Here is a 21,135-nt window from a genome sequence, read left to right on the forward strand (position 1 = left end):
TTTGGCTGGGCGATTTCTTCGCCAAAGGCGCCCTGGACCCCTTCGGGAGGCTGTCGGAGGGCTGCCGGGGGAGCCCGGCTGCCTTTTGGGCCGGTTTGGGGGGGTTCCGGCGGGGCTTTCCTTCTCGCGCCCTCGGCACAGGTTGTTGGGGCGGGACAGCAAACGCACGGGGATTTAGTAACAAACAACGGCGGCCATGTTGAGAGGAATTTCTGCAGCTAAACTTCTCCCCTCTCAGCCCAGGGATTTCTCTCCCTCTCTGGGGGTCTCTTTGGCCTGACTTTGTGTTCCCCTCTTTTCTCTCTCTCCTCCTCAACAGGATGACAGTGAAACTGGGAGAGAGCAGTGGGGAGGAAGGGGTGAAAAAGCTGGGCAAGAGAGCAGGAGATGAGGAGTCCCTGGAAGAAGGGGCAGGAGGAGGAGGAGAGGCAACTCCGGGCAGCAGCAACACAAAGAAAGAAGAGAAGATTATTAACAACAACACTAATAGCAGCCCCCCACCAAACCCCAGCTTGTCGCAGGCCCCGGCCTCCCTCCAGCCCTCCCACAGCCATGACCAGCATCATTTTCTCAGGTCCAGCGTCAGACCTCAGAGCAAGAGGCTGAAGAAGGATTCCCAGGCATCCTCCTCAGTTGGCAGCAGCACTGCTGCAAAAGGCAAAGGTACTGGATTTTGGGACTCTCAAAACATGAGGGCATGAGGGGTGGAGAGGGGAGGCACCTGTGGGTTTGGGTGTTGTCATTCACCTCCTGTAGGTGCCATCTTTTGTTTGGTTTTGGGGAAGGTGTTTTGGGGCTTGTTTCTCTTGGTAGCTGGAATCTTCTTTGTATCCCAAGGCTTCAGCTCCTCTGCAGCCCACTGCCCTCTTTGCACTTGCAAAAATGGAGGGTTTGGGTGTGTATGTGGAGGAGGAAATAATCTCCACTGTTGAAAGAAACCTTTAATTCCTGCATTTCATCTTCCTTGAGTTTTAGGAAATTCCTTTATTTTGGTTAGGAAATTAGACTCTAGCTAGCTGTGTAATCAGGTGGCTGAGCTCTGAAATATGTTCTTGGATGATAACAAAATACTCACTATCTGCTAGCTAAAAAAGGAAAAAAAACATTACACAAGACATTGGTGATTTCCTTCAATTATTTATCTGACCATTTTACTCAAATAACTGTTTTGTAAACAGCTATGATGTGCAAATATTGATGAGTTTGTTTCTAAGGTTTTGTGCATTCTGCATTACTCTTTCAGAGCAGTGTGAGCATTTCCATGTAATTTGAGTTTTTATAAAGATTGTTTTGTATACATCTGAATGTCTGTACATGCAATACACGTTTTTTCAGTTTAACACTGTATATAATAGTTTTATTTGTTTCAAAGTGTTTTCTTACTTGAGTAACTAGAAGACAGCAAGGATGTCTGAATATCTTGGTGCTGTTGTGCCTGCTCAGCAGTTGTTACTGGATGGTGCTGTAGTTCAGCTGTACTTGAGACTAACTTTGGATACCTTGTGCAAAAGTACTGCTGATTTTTGCGAAAGAGCGATGCTTGGAGATTTCTTCAGCATTTGGAGTAACAAAGTTTGCTCTGCTAAAATTAAATAACATTCCAAGTAGCATAAATGCGTCTTGGAGATTACCTCACTCTTTGGTCCATGACAACACACACCAGATATCAAATATAGCAAGTTATGGTAGTTTTTCATTACAGTAATGAAGCAGTGCAGATTGTGATATTTATCACATTATTGCCATATCACAAAAAAATTCTTGAACTCAGTTGCTTGACAGTTTGTATAATTGACTAAAGTATTTTTTAATACCTTAGTAGGTCCTCTGTAATCTCTTCAACTTTTCAAGTTAAGAAATCCTGTGTGTGATGTTGGAGGATAGAACAGAAAGGTCTAAGTAATTTTTTCCCACTTGCATTAAACCAAATAAACAGATGGAATACCCAGGGGTGTTTAGCTACAGATGATGATTTCACAGGTTCTAAATACTATGAAATGCAAGGAGATGTTTCTATGGAATACATGTTGCCCATGTTTGACAAGTCAAATAAATGCACTTTAAATTATTCCATTGCTTTGAAAGGGTAAACATCTGAACAAAATACATCTATCTTTATTCACGTGTATATTCATGTTTGCATATTTGTACATAAAGATTTATTTCCAGTTTTAGAACAGCGGAACAATTTTCAGCCAGGTCTGTTGACACAGTTGAAATGCAACTTAGATTCCAGAATAACCCTAATAAAATCATATGCAGAACAAAAGTAATTGGTCATAGGTGGTGATTGTAACCACTGTACCTGACTTATGTCATCAGGTTTGGGGAAACTTCTTAAATCATTGGGGTGACAGTCGATGTTAGAGTTGTGGTTCTGCTTTGGCTTTGTGCACTGTAAGACCAGCCACAGCTCTGCCTGTCTAGTTTTGATGTGAATGCACTAAAATGGATTGCTCTGATATGGTTGAGTTTATAACTGTCAGATCTTGGGAGAACTGAGCCACAGAGTGAGATCCTTTCTAATTTAAATTTAAATTTCTTTATGTTCAGGGATGCATACTGAGAGGTTTTCCTGGCATGTCTGAATTCTCCCTGATGGAATGTCTTGTGATCAGAATTTATAGGGCTTTGCATTCTGGGTAAAGTGTCTCACAGAGCTAGCTTCCAATAGGGGATCTAATGGAAGGGTGAAGATACTAATAAAGATACTTAAATCCTTGCACTTGCTTTCGCACTAACTTTCTCCTCTGTCTGTAAGTCTAAAAATATTAAAAAGCTCCAATGCAGGTGCTGTGGATCAGCTCTGAAAAGTGGAAGCTTTTCCCTTTTGCATGTCAAGGGTCCTGGCTGGAAGGGTGATTTTACCATTGGCCAGCAAGAGTGTCTAGACCACTTATCTGGTCCAGGGAAACCAGAAGCTTGTTTTTGTCTTTCAATAATGCTGTGTAACCCTTAAAATGCCTTTAAAGTAGTCCTGCTTTTAGAACCTGAGTATTCTAAAGTGGAAACTCTTTCAGAGGCTGTTATTAAGGAGTATAATCAAAAAACTTCACTTCTTTCAAATTGTTACTCACCCAGCATTGGCTTGTCCAGATCATGTCTTTAAAAGAGTTTTGAAAATAGTTTTTTTTTCCTGTCTGTTGGAGATCCCTTTTGACATTTGTACTTTTAGGGTGTTTCATTGTAGCAGCTAAATTATTCATCAAGTAAACTTTACTGTAAACTGTAGGAAGAGTTTGTCCATTCAGAAGCTACTGAATTTTCATCTTTGCCTTGCTATGGTTCAGGGAAGATTCTTAATAACAATTCTCAAATATTTCCTAGTAGAGTGTATAAACATAGTACTTATTTTTAGATTACCCTGATGTGATCTTTAATTGTATCTTTGGATTCTCTTTCTTCCCTTTTGTGTACTGAGTTGCACTTCTGAGTTTAGGGCAAAATGACATAGAAAGTAGCATAATAAAATAAAGTTTAAAAACTATTCCACTTCAAACAGCCATTCCAGTTTGAATTGCTGAGAGGTTTATGAAATTTCCTGTACAAATATCTAAATCTGTACCCCCCTCCCCCCCATTCTTAGCTTATTTTCACATGTTCCTCCTCACATGTTTTTACTATATTTTCAAGTTCACAGTCTACACCTCAACTAATGCCTTTTGAAGTATGAATGCTTGAAAGTAAGCCTTAAAGTAACTTGCCTGAAATCAGAGGAGAAGCTTGGAGGAATAGTGGGGTGGAGGCAGTTTATTCTGAGAGTTCAAAGGCAGAGAGGTTCATTGAGAGAGAGAAAGCAAGCCAATAGAACATTGCTGAAAAAGAGGGATTTCTGAGAGTTTACTTCTCAAATACAAATATGCCACGTGGTTGCTGAGCATAGGGTTTAAGTTGTGTTTTGGGGCTTTTTTGCATGTAGTGAGAGTGGTTAGAATATGTATGTGTAGTTTGTGACCATACAGGTAAAAGCAAATGCAGAATATGTTGCCCTCATGTGCTATAGATTTAGTTGGAACTAGAGCAGAGTGCTCCCATTTTCATGTTTTTACCCCTTTGCTGAATGCAAATTCAGGAGGAAATAGTAACAAAGTCTAATGATGATGAGCTGAAGCTTGAAGGAGTCTTTCATGCCATTGGTCTATATTTATTCATAAAACATGTAGAGTGACCCAAACTAGTATTTGGATTTGTTTTGCAGTAATAAGTAGTTCTTTCTTGAAAAAAGAACTGTTCAGCTGAAAACATTAATTGAATTAAAATGTTTCATCTTCTGGCATTGTGTAAAACTTGCTAGAAAGATGTCCAGTTAGTTTCAGCACACTGAAGTTGCATCTCCCATAGCACATGGATTGAATTAACTACTAATTTCTCCCACGGACAGTATCTATATATTTGGTTCTCCCCAAGTTTGCATGCTGCAGAATGTATTTATAACCCTAATTTGAAATATCATTCCTCCATTTCTTTAGGGCATGACTGACTGTTCAAAAACTACTGGCATGATCCCGTGTCCTGATACTCTCTTTAATTATGTCCAGCTAATTTACACTTGGTACTTCTCCTTCCATCCTACCTTGGCATGCATTCAGCAATTCTTCACCCTTCCATTTGCTCTAGTTCTCTCTCCCTTCCTTTGGAAGTGGCTCAGGACCAGAACTCCACAGTATCTCATCCCACAAGAGGAGGATTTATTTCATGTGCCCTGTGCAGAAGGTACTAAACTTCAAAAAAAGCCTGCCTGCAAGGCTGCACAGCCACCTGTTTAAGATGGAACTTCGTATTCAGCTTTATGGGAGTTTTCTAATGGAAGAGCAAGATAATAATTGTTTATTGGAGGTGGGGGTGTAACTAAATTTAGAATAAAGCATCTTAACTTTCTTACAGCTGTTTGGTTAGCTCAGATAATGCTGCATTTGATAGATTATTAAATATATACTCTCTGTAGAAAAGCAAGCCTTCAGTAGAGTTTTGTTTGTAGACTCCTGTTGATTGAAACTGTATATGTTTAAACACATTCAGCTACATCTTTGTCATGTAAATTTTCTACATAACAAGAGATAGAAGAAGCTGGACTAGTCTATAACCTGTTTAGTTTAAAACTTCAGATGCTGTAAGGTGTAACCATGCAATATGGCACAATCTGGCCTAGACTGACCCTTCTTTGGAGTCCCTGCTGTTTACTGTGGAGACATCCAAGGTAGAAACTTTTTTTCCAGTTATAAATGTTAGTACTCAAAGTGAAGCATTGACTTGCAGGGAATGTGTCTGTCTCTGTCCCTCACTGATCTGTGTTCTCTTCTCAGCTACAATTCCTGGGGATGAAAGCAAATGGATCCAGCCTGCAGCTTTGCTGGGTGGTCCCAACAAATGGTGTCACTTAAATCTTAAAGCACACACTGTAAGATAACTTCTATAAGATCACTTGGTTCATTTCTTCACTGCAGTATATGATGTAGTGTCTACCTTTAGAAAGATGTGCTCCATCCCTGGAAGTATTCAAAGCTAGGTTGGATGGGGCTTGGAGCTACCTGGGCTAGTGAGAGGTGTCCCTGCCCATGGCAGGGGGTTGGGACTAGGTGATCTTTAAGATCCTAGTGTGAGATTCTATGATATGTGACTAGAAATGAGGGTCGTTTACCAAGCAATCAGAAATGAAGTTTGGATGGTTTTCTTCAGTTGCTTTTTCATTAAAATTGGGGAGTAAACACTCATTGAGGAATGCTCTGCTATGGGAACACACAAATGTGTTTGAAGCTGTCTGGAAAATATGTATCTGTCCTGATTTGAGCCAGGATGAAGCCAATTTTCCTTTTACTGATTATTTTTTTTTTTCCTTCAGTAAGTTTTCTTTTAACTAGTCACAGAGCCTTCCAGCTAAGGCTGTTAATGCTTCATCCTGGCTCAAACCAGGACAGTATCACAGCCCCATACCCAGCTCTGTTGGCAGCAGATGTTCTGATGTACAATTCATGAGACTGCTGAGCACTAATGCGGGTTTGTGAGAGTAAAATAGTCACTCTGCGGTGTTTTTTGGTGAATTGCTTCACTGAAAGGGTTATCAGGCTTTGGAACAGGCTGCCCAGGGCAGTGGTGGAGTCACCCTCCCTGGAGGTATTTAAGAGTCATATAGACATAGTATTTAGGGATAAGGTTTAGTTAAAGACTTGTCAGTGTTGGGTTAATGGTTGGAGTGGATGAGCTTGAAGGTTTTTTCCAACCAGGGTGATTCTGTTTTCTGGTATGGTCTCTGTAATGGCAATCTTTATTGAAACCACTTTTGAAGATGACCTTGTGCAAGAGAGAAGAAAGGAATGTTCTGGAGCAAACACCTGTACTATCAGGGACTCTTTTATGTGATAGATGCAATGTTCCATTGCTTGTGGCTTTCATACCAGTCTTTAAATCTGTTTATGTGCATTTTTGCAAATGTTTGTGTTTTGCTTAGAACTACAAAGAAGACAGCTTTTTCTACAGAAAATGTAGTTTGAATTGTTGTTGTGCCAGTCACAGATTCATGGAGTTCTAGTTATAGGCATATAGATGGATAGGGAACACAGGATAAAACAAGTTTCTGAGATGATGGTGGTTCTGACCTGTGATTTTGTTGGTCGTTGTAGTTCAAAAACCAGGTGCAGAAACCTGATGTCTTTGTGAGCTGTGGGTTAAAAGCTGAGTGAGAATGCTGAGAACTTAAACGACCACACTTGCTGCTCTGTACCTCGGATGCAGGTGCTGGTGCTCTGCTGTGTCCTGGGCTGTAGGGAAGGAATTGTAGCTGTTAACTGTGTGGATGTCCAGTCCTGTGATCGGTTGATGCAGGATAAGCAGAGTGAGAGTGATCATCTAGTCTTTGTCTCATCTGGAGTCATCACCTTTTTTACATGATTTTACCTAGAACAAGTACCTAAGCAGACTGTTAGAGGAAGCCCCCTTTCTCTCTCCTGCAGTAATGGTATGGCTGGCCTCAATGGACCTTTTTGGTGTAATGTATTGCTTAAGTTTTAAATAATCTGTTGTTGGAAATGAATGATCATCATCATTTATCAGTAGTGAGGGGAGGAGAATTTGCTAGCTGTTTTGCATGTTACAAGAATCTCATACAGTCAGATTAAAAAAAAATGAATTTATGGGGTGTGACTTAATGATGTATGACTATTTTTACTTTTGCCTTTTATCCTGAATATGTTTATAATACCATGTTTTAGAATACACTGTATTTCATTGCCTTCCATTCCATCCAGTAAACTCTAGAGTGGATTGTGATAACCCAGTGATAAATATTGCTGTTCACAGCAGTGAGAAAATTAATGCAAAGGGATGATAATGATAGAGCAAACTCTTTTATTCCCCAAAGAATGAAATGGGAGGATCTTGGTAGAGGTGACAGGGTATTAGAATTTTTAGATCTTCATCTATGATACTCTAAAGAATTTTCTGGTTAGTAATTTATTTGTGTGTCAAACAAGAAAGGCTGTTATTAAATTCCCAGGACTACAGTTTGTCTTGTAGAATAGTGAACACATATAAAGGAACAGAAGAGCACTTCTGAGCTGTGTACCCTTAGTAGGAGTTGTATCAGTTGAGTCCCTAGCACATCCTCAATAGAACTGATACTGAGCTTCATAGTCTTACTAGAACCTAAAGTCCTCTGATATTTTTACTTCTTGCGCTTTTATTAAACATGAGAGCTTCATATGTACCAAGTGTACTGTACAATCTTCAGAAAATCCTTGAAAGGATCTGAGCTTAAGGCAACTGGCTTTAGGTTTTCACTTATTTGAGTAAACAGTGTACAGTGAACAGTACAGTGTTGTACAGTGAACATCAAAAACCAAACCCAACAAGTAAACAAAGCCTTGCGTCCGTGGTTCTTCTAAATGGTTCTTCAGAACTTTAGAGGTCTGTGGTCAGAATAGTAACTCTGGAATAGAATCCTGTACCTATGTTTTGATAAGAAACATCTTTTCCATTGGGAGCTAGTAGCAACGGGGCTTTGTAGATTGAAATTGAGGACTGAACACCCCTTTCTTGACCAAATATTGAATATTAATATCTGTATTTCTTTACCATGCAAATTTTGGTATCCCAATCTCACAGTTGTAAAGAAGCAATTCTATGTCTTAAAATTACTGTTGCTTCTCAGCCATCAATTAAATTGCTCAGGTTTTTCTAATGGTTTCATTTTTTAAAGGGTTTACTCTTACAATACCAGAATACAGTTACTTAACTTTCAATTATTTTGTCCATGCCTGATGAAGGCTTTAGGAAATAGAGAAGCTGTTGATTTGAGAAGTTGTCTTGGACTTAGCATCCTTAGGATACATTGAATTCTAGATGAGCTGGGTGTTGGAGATGGTGCTGCAGGTCAGATACTTGAGAACACTGAACTATTGTCCTGTGAGGAACTCAAGTAGACATCTTTCAGTCATTTTGTTACCACCATTATTTTGGAGGCAGTAGGATCAAGACCAAAGACAAGGATATGAAATTACCTGCCCTGTGATAAGATATGGGGCCGTGGACGCAAACTAGGACACAGGAAGTTCCACCTCAACATGAGAGAAATTTCTTTACTGTGAGGGTGACAGAGCTCTAGTACAGGCTGCCCAGATAGATTGTGGAATCTCCTTCCCTGGAAACCTTCAAGACCCATCTGGATGCCTTTCTGAGTGATCTGCTCTAGATTCTGTGATAGCCCTACTCTGGCAGGAGAGTTGGACTCTGTGATCTCCAGAGGTCCCTTCTAACCCTGACCCTTCTGTGATTCTGTGTTTTTCTCATGGTCATTCATTTGCTTTATTGGTCACATCCATGTTCAGCATTGCTCAGGAGTTCCCTTCAGCTACAAAGGGGCAGTTGCAGAGCACACCAGTGTAGCAGCATCAGAGGCTGTATTGTCTTTTAGAGGTTGCTTTGGCATATTCCTGCTAATGTGTCTAATCCCTGGAAATACAAAATCAAGCCATTGAGACCTTCCCCTTGTTTTTTGCTCTTTGAAATTTTATTTCTTAAAACCCCCTTGTTATTTGCATATTTTATTTCAGGTGAAAGAATATTGGAAAAAATCTGCTATAGATGGGAGTGCTGAAGAAGGAGGAATTTCTGAGTTCCTTAATCTCCTCTATCCTGGAATCTGCCTGTTGGTTTAATATTCACTCTGGTCATGTTTTTTTTTCAGCATCAGATAATGGTGGGACTGCATCTGGTGGTACATCAGGAATTCCTGCCAACAATCCTGCTGGGAGTTCCAAGTCGGCAGCAAGGAACTTGAGCTCCTCAGCTGGAGAGAAGGAAGAAGGGAAGAAGGTCAGACGGCAGTGGGAGTCGTGGAGCACAGAAGACAAGAACACTTTCTTCGAGGGATTGTATGAGGTACATGTAGAAGAAAATTCCAAGCTTGGATGGCTTCCTTTAGTATCTGGATGTTCCTAAAGCAGGGTTGATTCATTTGAGATTTGCAGGAACAAAATGCATATGTAGACAAAGTGTGTATGTGCAGAAATGCTTTTGTTTGTCTTTGCAAATGTGTCTGCAGTTCTATAAACCAGCTGTCAATCACAGCTGCATTTCAAAAATGTCAAGCTTTTCTTTGAAATACATAGGAAATACTGATGAGTTATTTTAGTCAGTGTTTATAATAATTTAGAGTATTTCTCACTAATGATTCTGTTTCTAATGTGAAATATAGAAGTCATGTCCCCATCTTGCCTTTCAAAAGCAAAAAACGCTGTAATATGAGCAAGCAAAAAAAGGTGTTGTATTCTAAGAAGAGTTGTAGGCACTTTGTGTAGTCTTTGGGCATGACAAGGTTTGAGCCAGTTCAGTTCCAGGACTGAGAGACAAAGAACGTTTAGACAATTTTATCTTCTATCTCATCCAGTGTATACAATGAATTTCTGGTTGTCCTGTTCCCATAGTTATTTTAAGAGCACTTCCATTATGGAAGTACATACTAAAGGTGAAAAGAGAGTAAGTGGTGCGGTGTTTTCTTTACATGTGTACATCTATTTAGAAATACTTGTGTAGAGATAGGTGTGTTTTCATTCATATTTCATGGACAGAATGAGCACTTAACACTGCCTTCTTTTGACTTACAACAGTATTCCTGGGTATTATGTGATTTTTAAGTCCCCTAATCACCCAAATAAAATTTTTTGGAATTTCTTGAATACGGAGGAAGAAATTAAAAAGTTTGCTGTAAGGTGGATTTGGGACTCTGTTCCCCCACTTCCATTCATGCTGGGATGCTACCTTTCAAAAGAGGTTTTCACACTTTGTCTTTAAATCAGTTCCAACCTTTTTTGAATGCTAAGAAGTCTTGTGGTAGCAGGAATTCAATTGTAACGTATATAAAATAAAATTCTTCTCTTTTGAACTCCCAAAGATTTTACAGGAATTGGCTAGTTTGAAGGGGAGACCCAGGTGTCTCGTTTTTATTTTTACCCTGAGAATAAACTACTTAAATGACCTACAGGGTACAAATGTGTTTTCTGTAAGAAAGTTTAATTCGTTTTTTTTTTTTTTTAAATGTAATATTTTCCTTCATTATTTGAAGCTTAAATTTTGTACTCCTAATAACTGGAATGTGGAATTTACTGTATATGAAAGTGAAGCTGTTAAATATAATGTGCTTTTCATTCACCCTAGTAAGTAGTGAAGGTAGGAGAGAGGGGGACAAATGCAGAGGAAAGTAAACTAAACGAAAAAGTCAGTATTTTAAATTCTGCTATTTAACACATGAGTAAAGGTTTTTTTAGAAGTTTGCTAGCAACTTACAGATTTCTTATGAAACAGTTCAAGAAATTGGAAAGAAATTTATTTGGCATCTATAAAATTTTATATAAAAAAAGGGATCCAGGGTCATTCTTTTGTTTTTGAGTTCTGATACCCAAGAATTTTGTTTCTGACCACTGAAATCTGATTTCCTACAAGGAGCCCCAAAGTCATAGAATCACAGAATGTCTTGGGTTGGAAGGGGACCTCTAAAGGTCCAGCCCCCCCTACAGTAAGCGGGGACATCACCCACTAGACAAGGTTGCTTAAAGCTCCATTAAACCTGACTTTGAATGTCTCCAGGGATGGGGCCTCCACCACCTCTCTAGGCAACCTGTTCCAGCAATCCATCACCTTCATATTAAATAGCTGTTTCCTAATACCCAATTTCAATCTACCTTTTTCTAGCTTAAAATCCTTGTCCTGTTGTTACATGCTCTTGTGAGAAGCCCTCCCTCAGCCTTCTTACAGGCCCCTTTCAGGTACTGGAAGGTTGTTATTGTTGTTTGAGTTGTCTTATGGCAAGATACATGTTTGAGTATTTGGATTTGTTTTGTTTATTCTTCAGCATGGGAAGGACTTTGAAGCTATCCAGAACAACATTGCCCTGAAGTACAAGAAGAAAGGCAAACCAGCAAGCATGGTGAAGAACAAGGAACAGGTTCGCCATTTCTACTACCGCACCTGGCACAAGATCTCAAAGTACATTGACTTTGATAATGGTTAGTATGCAGTGAAGTGGGCTTAGTGTAGAGCTGACAGGCTCGTGAGGATTGGGGTTCTGCCTTTTAATGCCACCACAGAGGGTAGGAGTAGTGAAGATGAGAAAACAAATACTGAATAGGATGTCTGGGAACAACCTATTCTTATTAGTGTGGCCATACTAAGGTTCATGTTTTTTGAAAAATACATCTCAAAAACTGGTATTGGTGTTGCTGCTTTTATATCAATTCACATCACAGTAAATGCTGATACCACTATTAATGCTGGGGAAGACCCAGGTTCAAGGGAATGTTTTTTTCTTCTCAGGAACACACCTGTGAGGACAGCTACCTAAATGTTAGTCAAGCCAGGACTTCATTGAGCAAATTGCCTCCAGCGCTACTTTGCACTTCTGGGGGGAAGGCAGAAATAACTAAATAGTCTGATAGAAGTTTAAATGGTAAAAGGCAGTAGAGCAGAGCTGGCAGATCTCTTAAGAATGGTTTCCAAAGAGTACAAGAAGTTCTTGATCCCCAGGTGTAAGATATCAGTCAAGGAAGGCAAGAGACGAGCATGGCTGAGTTGAAGCCTGCTGGCCTAGTTAAAGAGCAAGAAGGAAATGCACTGGCAGAGAGACCAATGACCATCCTAGGAGGAAGATAGGGATGGTGCTTGGTTGGGCAGGGATGAGGGCAGGAAGACCAAGGCACAAATGGAGCTGAACATGGCAAGGGATGCAAAGAGTAACAAGAAGAGCTTCCGCAGATTTGTCAACCAGAAAAGGAAGATCAAAGAAAGCATTGCCACCCTCATGAGCAAGACTGGTGAACTGGTAGCAATGGATGAGAAGACTGAGGTACTCAACAACTTTTTTCGCCTTAGTGTTCAGTGGCAACCTCTCTTCCCACACCTCTCCAGTGGATGGGCTGGAAGGCAGGTACAAGGCAACAAAGTCCTTCCCATTGTAAGAGATCAGGTTTATGACCACCTGTGGAACCTGAATATATTTAAGTCTATGGGACCTGATGAAGTGCATCCCAGGGTCCTGAGGGAATTGTGGTTGTCAGGCCACTCTCCAAGGTGTTTGAAAGTTGTGGCAGTCACGTGAAGTCCCTGGTGAGTGGGAAAAAAAGAAACATTGCACGCATTTTTACAAAGGGTAGAAAGGAGGTTCTCCACCTGGGTCAGGATAGTCCCTGGTATCAGTTCAGGCTGGGGGATGAAGGGAATGAGAGCCGCCCTGAGGACAAGGGTGTGGGGGTGCTGGTGGATGAAAAGTTGGGCATAAGCCAGCAATGTGCACTGTTGGCCCAGAATAGCAATCATGTCCTGGGCTGCATCACCAGCAGTGTGACCAGCAGGTCGAGGGAATGGATTGTCCCTCTTTACTCAACTCTGGTGAGACCTCCCCTTTCAGTGCTGCTTCCAGTTCTGGGGTACCCCAACACAGGAAGGACATGGAGATGTTGGAGTGAGTCCAGGGAAGGCCATGAAGATGACCCAAGTGCTGCAGCAGCTCTGCTCTGGAGACAGACTAAGACTGTTGGGATTGTTCAGCCTGGAGAAGAGAAGGCTCCAGGGAGGCCGCCTAGTGGCCTTTCAATACTTAAAGGGAGCTTATGAGAAAGATGGGAGCAAGGTTCTTAACAGGGCCTGTACTGACAGGACAAGGGGTGGTGGTTTTAAACTGAAGGAGGGAAGATTTAGATTAGATACAAGGAAGAATGAGGGTGGTGAAACACTGGCCCAGAATGCCCAGAGAGGTGATGGATGCTTCATCCCTGGAAACATTCAAGGCTGGGTTGGATGGGGCTCTGAGCAACCTGATATAGTTGAAGATGTCCACTGCAGGGGGTTGGACTACATGACGTTTAAAGGTCCTTTCCAACCCAAACCACTCTCATTCTATAAAGTATTTGCTCACACTTTGAGTTAGCCTGAAATTGTATCACTGGGTCAGTAACTCAGGATTCCCAGTGCCATGTTGCTTTCTTCCTATTCTTTCCCCTCCTTCCCATCTTGTTTAATGAAAAGGAGATTGGGAAGCCATAAGAACTGCCAGTGGTGGCTTGTAATAATAATAACTGTTTTTTATCAAATGCATAGTATTCAGTTACAGGGAGGGAGAATTCAAGTCCATTTGCAGGTAGTCTGTTCTGAACAGTGGGTTAAAGAAGTTTATTTCAGAGTCAACATGTTTTACTAAGACCCAGTTCTTTTGACTTTTTTTTAAGGTATGAAGGGTCAGTTCTCCTGTTAGCTTGTTGGTGAAGTCTCTAGGGCTTTCCTATCCTTCTGATGCTGTCTTCTAAGTTGCATAAATCATGGGAGCTTCATGGTTGTTGAGTTTTTTTGTCTTGAAACAGCTGTGTTTAACATCAGCAAAAGTTTGGATAGTCAATTCATTTACATGATTTGTGGCCAGAGCCTCCCAAGTTGAAAGTAAGTAGCTAATGAGAAATGGGTATGACTACAAAAAAGAGGAAGGCATGCAAAGATAGCGTGCAATATAGTCTCTTCACGAAATTGTTGTGTGTGTTCCTGAGGTTAGGTTATCTAAAGTAGGACTTGCACCTTATGACAGGAGTTTTAGATGTGTATTTTGTAGTTCCTTTTCCGAAGCAATGCAGCATTTAAAGATTGAAGTAAGCCATTTTTAAAAAAAAAAAAAAGTGTTACAGGCAACACAGTATGGATGAGTTGTTTTAAAGTAAAGTCATGGGGGAACTTCATATGTTCTCTGGATAACTTAAAAGTTCTGTATCTGTACTGGCTGTGGTAATTTAAGAATTTGTACTGTAGTTTGATTAGCTTTAGTACTGGTGGAAATATGTGTGCCTAGATTTTTATATTAAATGAGTCTGCAGGAACTGAATCTCTTATTAATAGATGAGAATAAATAATTTAATCTGATTTGTAAACCACCAGAATGTGTTTCCTTGATGTCATACGTGTATCTATTAGCAATAATAATGTCCACAGTGTATGTGTTGATGAGAACAGAGGAAAAACCCTTTTAAAGTTGAATAAAATGTCTGCAATTCTTCATATAAAAATTTGGAATCTAGAGTTTGCATTAAATCTCCAAGGTGCATTTGTGTGCACAGAAGACATTATTTGTCTTTTGGAAAATTCAGACCTATTTCCTAATTACCCTGTAAGACAAGTTCTAGATACATATTCTTGGGGGCATGCTAGAGTTAACTTCGTTATGAATTATCTTTATTTTGCGTATCAAACTCTTGCATATGTGTTTTAAGTTCTGTGGAAGCTGTGTTGTTTCTTATGTTATCTAAAAAACCTTTTCCATTTATTTAAGTCACCAAAAAGAATCTGGTGGACCTGTCTCCCAAAGGTTTTTCTTGAAACAGAACCTGGTCTTCCTTGGATAAAATGTTTGTCTTATAATTGAAAATACAAATAATCTCATTTTCAGTGCTGAAATGAGTATCTGCAATGTAGCTGTGTATCAGTATCTGCAATTTGCATCTCACTTACACCTTTTCTGCTTTTCAGTGTTTTCTCAAGGGCTGAAAAAATCCTCCCTGGAGCTTTATGGCTTAATCTGCTATGGGGAGCTAAGGAAAAAAATTGGGGGATGTGAGTATGAATGACTTAAAATTATTTTTATATGCTAAAACCAGAAGTATCTGCACTTGAAGTTTGCAGCGTCTAGTAGAGTTTCACTTTGGAGTTATTCAGAATTTTTTTCATTGTGGTTTGTTACAGCAATCTGTGGTATTATTTTTTCATTATATGTATTTTTATTCTTAAAAACCTCTTGAGTTTGTTGCATTAGTCCCTTTTTTCTTGGACAGATTGTTTTAGCTTTTGCTACCTGTGGAATGCAGTGCGTTTAACACCTACACGTAACAGGTCAATGTACAGACAACTTAGTTTAGCTGTCTAATTTATTATTCTTGAAAACTAAGCAATTAAGTGTGTAAATTATATAAATTGCACCCCCATTTGTTTCTGCCTATGCAATCAAAATATCGGATGGTTCCTTTCTGTAAGTCAGTCCCTAGATCTTTACTGACTGCATTACAAATCATCAGAAATAACTTTACTGACTAACCAAGATGCATTTGGACCTTGTCAATCCTAGAGGCTTGTTTTATCCTTAAGGATGAGCATAGGCAGATGAGTACCTGCCATACCAATGCTCCTCCCTTTTCTGGAAGTTCATTAGTTGCATTAACAAGATCTCTGATCTTAGTATCATGTTCGTAGAATCACTGAACCGTTTGGATTGGAAGGGGCTTTTAAAGGTCTTCTGGCCCAAGCCTCTGCAGTGAACAGGGACATTTTAAACCAGATGAGGTTGCTCAGAGTCCCATCCAACCTGGTGTTGAATGTTTCCAGGGTGGAGCTTCTACCACCTGCCTCTCTGGGCAACCTGGGCCAGTGTCTCGCCACCCTCACAGCAAATAATTTCCTCCTAATGTCTAACTTAAATCTCCCCTCTTCCATTTTTAATCTATTGCCCCTAGTCCAAAGCCCTTCACCAGCTTTCCTGTAGCCCCTTCAGGCACTGGAAGGTGCTGTAAGGTCTCCCTGGAACCTTCTCTTCTCCAGGCTGAACATGTACAATTCCTAACAGAATTGTGTTATTTTGGCAGATTCTTGATTTGATGTATTATTTCCTCAGCTGGGATTGATACTGTAATGTGTCCTGAACAGGACTGTTGTGAATGCTCATAATGACTTTATTCTATTTGTTCAAAGATGTTCAGTGTCTTAATTCATCCTGGAGAAGCAATTTTTAACTGTTTCATGACAATGAAGATGCAAAAGCAGGGCAGATTGCATTTGTCAGTAGAAATCAGTATTAGTGTTTTTCTCTATATCCACATTTTGTCTTAAAAGTGTCAACAGACTCTCCTTGCTATGACTGGGAATAAAGTTCCACACAGTCACCATGGCAATGTGTATATCCTCTTGTGCTTCTGTCTTTTTATAACCTTGGTACCTGGTTACATATTTTACTCACTGTCACTTGGAAAATTCTAGTCTTCAAAACCAGAGACTTTAGCTGCAAACCTTTACACCCAGTTTATAAGAGGTCTGCTCTGCAGCTGGTGAAAGTTGTTACTTTCACTATCTTTTTAATTTTTTTGCCCTTGTCTTTTGATATTCACCCAGTCCTATGTTCCCAGAGGTGAAAATGACTTACCTAGAGTTGTGGAGACACAGAAGCCCATCAGGAATACTTTCAGCATTGTTAGAGGGAGGCTTAATTTTTCAGCAACTAGATCTGGGCCTAACTATCATAGGAAATATAAATCAAGTTAATATCATTTGAATTTTAAAATGTGGTGTATAATGAATAGAATAAAAGTCTGAGTTATATGTGCATTTTATTATTTTTACCTACATTTTTTTTGTGACATTCAGCCCTATGAGTGCTTGAGGCTCTTTCTTTATGCTGTGCTGCCTCAGCAACAGAGATTGAGCAGGAAGATGAGGAAACTTGTCTTTTTAATACCACGGGGTCAGATTAACACCCAGGAACCCAATGTAACTGTAACACCTAAACTGGTGTCGTTTAATCCATGAATAAAATGTAATTTTCTTGACAAGGATTGTGTAAAGCTTGCACGTTATGAAAATAGAAACTTTTCAGAAAGGGTATTATAGGACATTTATGCACATTAATCCTATGTGGGAATAAAATGTAAGAGCTTTGAAAAACTAACAGGACACAAAAAAGGTCATGACTTCTTAACTTTGAATTCTAATTCACTGTTATCCCATTTCATGTAAAGGTATGGATGATAAGAATGCAGCTAAACTCAATGAGCTCATTCAGGCTGGGTAAGTAAGAATTTATTCCTAAAAGTCTTAGAACTGGGTTGTTGAGCAGCTTGATTGTTGAACTGGTCATCCAGAGACTAGAGGCATTTTTTGCTTTTTTAGAGCTGCAGTTTGACATTTTCCATTCTTTGTTTGGTAGGATTTTTTTTTTCCCCTTTTCAATGAATCCTTTAATTGTTACTAGTAAGAAATTACAGTTAAGTTTAAAAATTGAAAGTGAAATGAGAATTCTTTCCAGAAGTTACAGCATTATAATTGTGTTGATTCACTTTAGGGATATAGTTCATCTCCAAACAGTGCTCTTATGTCCTGAATTTCAGACCTGAAACCACTCTTCCGGGACACCATAGGCCTCAGCCCTACAGTCGTTGCTGTGTCTGCTGGACTTGCAGAATGAGTGTTCTCTTTCATTTCAAGAAAAAATAATGGGATTTGAGGGTTCAGTCTTGACAATATACTTTCAGAATACAGAAGGGTTTAGAAGTTGCTGTTCTGTTAGAAATACCTTAACTTTGTACATAAATAAAATTCTGAAGGAGTCCTGCTTTTAGAATTTTACAGTGAAATCTCATTCAAGGGGTAGTTTTAAGGAGTGTGATCACGAAAACTGTTTCAAGGTGTAGCAGGTATTGGTTTGTCCTAACCATGTCTTTAAAAGTGATCTGAAATTAGTAATATTTTCTGTCCATTGCAGATCCCTTTTTACTTGTGGCATTTGTACTTTTAGGGTGCTTCATTGTAGCAGACAAATTACTGATAAAGTAAGCATTGCTGTAAACAGAACAAAGAGTTTGCCCACTCAGCAGCCATTGACTTTTTTACTTTACCTTACGTAAAATTGGTACTTCCAGTTTTGCCTTTCTGTTGTTCATAAACTTGAGTTTCCAAATGGGTTCCTTTAATAACCTTTATCACCTGGGAGATGCATTTTGTACAGTGCACTCTTGTGTTGCAGGTCTTGAATGTGGTTATTTATGAAATCACTTGTTTGTTATTTTGTAAACTGAGAGTTTTGAAATGAGAAGAGAAATTGCTGTTTGGTTGTGTACAGTTAAAAAAATGTTAGTGGTAAGGTTTTTCATATAACAAAATGACTCTTAAATTACTTCACTGAAATGGAGTTATTAGTTAAAATGGGCCTGGGATGAGCCTTTTTTACCCAGTGTCCTGGATATCTCCAGAGTTCAGAATATTGTCAGTCATTTTGTTCACTCTGTTGTACTCTGTTGCAGTTCAGAAATCATTCTCTTGCACAGGCCTTTTGTCTACCAGTTGGAAGACACATCTTTACTTCCCTTTTTTTCCTGCCTCTCCTGATACCATTAGGTGGGTAAACCTTGGCAGTCAAAGAGGAGAAAACTTGCAGGGAAACAATGTTCAGAGTTTTGTCCTCATTGCCACCTGGATGCCTATACCATCTGAATAAATCCCCTGCACATCCAAAGGCAGCCTGGTACCTCACACAAGCAAACACATTACATATTCCCCATTACATTAAATTTTCCATCTTTCTCAGTGATATTACAATTCTGTGATCCCCTTTCTATTCTAGAACTTGTCTGTATTCTTCAGCAGTTCTTTTTTTTCAGTTCCTAACATTTTTCTTCCAAGTATGATACTCCTCTGACTGCAATGTGCTTTGTAAGGCTTGTCACTATGGTGAAAGCAAATCCAAAGTGATAAAAAATGGGGAATGTGAACATGCATTATTATGGTCATCTTCTGCTGAAGTAGGTAAATACTAGCCTCATTTAATTGGTGAGAGAGGTGAAGAGGGTGTAAGACTGTGAGGAGCTACCTGTCAATTTGTTCGCAGGACCACTCTAGACCCTGGAGTTACATGTTACAATTCAGTGCTTGTTTTGCCGTTACAAATCATCTCTGATTTTCTCTAATAATTACACGGAGAGTGGAAAAAAAATCACTTTGTGAGGTGCTCGTAAGAAAACCATATTTAAAATCATCCTGGGTGAGCTTATAAACCAGGTCACAAACTAAATTGACTGGTTATTTCAAGTAATGGCAAAGTCTTGGTGTGAAATGTCCCTGTTTGGTCATGGAAGTTGAAGCCATTCACCGCTGTCCATCTCTGTACTTGTCTCCAGAGTATCAGTAACGTGTAAAATCAGCCTAGACCATGAATGAGTCAGAGGTCTTTCAGAAAATAAATCAAAGTTTAGATATTTATGAATGCAAGGGGAAGATAAGAACTCTTGTGTCAACTTCTGTGACTGGTTTGAGTATTTCAGCATACTTATATCAGCACTGGCCCACACAAACTGCTTAAAGAAGTTTTCAGAATCACAGAGCAGAAGAACTATGCAATAAATCTCCCTTAGAATCAAAATGGTCAGGGTTGGAAGTGACCTCTGAAGACCCTTGAGTGCAATCCCCCTGCCAGAGTAGGACCAAAACTAGGGCAGGTCACTCAGAAATACATCCAGACAGGTCTTGAAAGTTTCCAGAGAAGGAGACTCCACCATCTCTCTGGGCAGCCTGTCCCAGGGCTCTGTCACCCTCACAGGAAAGAAGTTCTTCCTCATGTTGAGGTGAAACTTCCTGTGCTCCAGTTTGAGTCCATTGCCCCTCGTCCTATCACAGGGCACAAGTGACAAGAGGTTCTTCTTCTTGATGTATATAGACATTAACTGGATCTCCCCTCAGCCTTCTCCTTTCTAGACTAAAAGCCCCAGATCTCTCAGCCTTTCCTCATCAGGTACGTGTTCCAGTCCCTTCATCATCCTCGTAGCCTCTCTTGGACTCTCTCAAGTAGACCTCTGTCCTTCTTGAACTGGGGAGCCTAGAACTGGACACAGTATTCCAAGTGAGGTCTCACCAGGGCTGCGCAGAGGGGGAGGAGAACCTCCCTTGATCTGCTGGACACACTCCTCCTGATTCATCCCAAGATACCATTGGCCTTCTTGGCCACCGGGGCACATTGTTATCCCACTTGTTGTCTACTAGGACTCCAAGGTCCTTATCCACGGACCTGCTCTCTAGCAGATCACCTCCTAGCCTGTACTAGTGCATTTTGTTGTTCCTTCCCAGGTGCAGGACTCTGCACTTGCTGTGGTTGAGTCTCGTTAGGTTCCTCTTTGCCCAGCTCTCCAGCCTGTCCAGATCTTGCTGAATGGCTGCATAGCCTTAGAAATTGCAGGGGATTTGAGTCACTTTCTGCCCAATCCCTTGGTGCTAGTTTTTAATTACAGCAATGACAAGAAACAATGATTTATAGCGGTGTATCAGAACCAATCAGAAATCCAGTTAAATAAACTTAAACCAAAGGTTTTTAGTTTTGTTTTATTTTTGTGTGCGAAAAGTTTTAATTTACTTATATTTTGCAACGATCTTTACATTGAGTAAAAAGCTACATTTGAGGAAATACACGTTTTCTGGATGTCTTTGTAAATCTGCAGGATTTGTGGATGTGTCGAAAAAAACCCCACAAAATAATATGATTAAAGAAATACTCTAAATATGCAATGGTTAAAGGACAGTGTTCTATGTCTGTTTAGCAAGTGTGTTTTTCACCCCTACTTGAGAAGCTCTTAATATCATAAGTAAGACAGAAACTTTGAACAGCTATTGATTGATCTGTCTGGTTAAGTTCCTGGGTGTGCTCTGTGTGAAGATGCAGTGATTATTCTTTGCCTTTGATTTCCTTGTAAAAGCTGTTCTTTACATGCTGAGGGAGAATTTGTAATTCCCTAAAAATCTTGATAATAAAGTAGCAATTCATCCTGAAAAAGCTCATAAACAAAATACATTTTGTTAAGTAGGCAGAATGTGCTCTTGTCAAGTTATACCAGTAATCAGAAGAATAACTTAAAAATTAAGTTTTAC

At 39.8% G+C, this 21,135-nt stretch overlaps 1 protein-coding gene across 1 annotated transcript in view; it reads left to right on the top strand.

The window, feature by feature from the left end:
* Positions 1–320: 320 nt before the first annotated feature.
* CRAMP1L (Crm, cramped-like (Drosophila)) overlaps positions 321–21,135 on the top strand; it is a 44,537-nt gene continuing 23,722 nt past the window's right edge. Inside the window, exons 1-5 of the mRNA XM_010005047.1 lie at positions 321–663; positions 9,179–9,372; positions 11,342–11,495; positions 14,992–15,075; positions 17,244–17,292. Coding sequence (XP_010003349.1) covers positions 321–663; positions 9,179–9,372; positions 11,342–11,495; positions 14,992–15,075; positions 17,244–17,292 — 824 coding nt within the window. The remainder of the gene's footprint in view (positions 664–9,178; positions 9,373–11,341; positions 11,496–14,991; positions 15,076–17,243; positions 17,293–21,135) is intronic.

This window comes from Chaetura pelagica, unplaced genomic scaffold, assembly GCF_000747805.2.
Source record: "Chaetura pelagica isolate M959 unplaced genomic scaffold, ChaPel_1.0 scaffold309, whole genome shotgun sequence".
NCBI classification, from domain to species: domain Eukaryota; kingdom Metazoa; phylum Chordata; class Aves; order Apodiformes; family Apodidae; genus Chaetura; species Chaetura pelagica.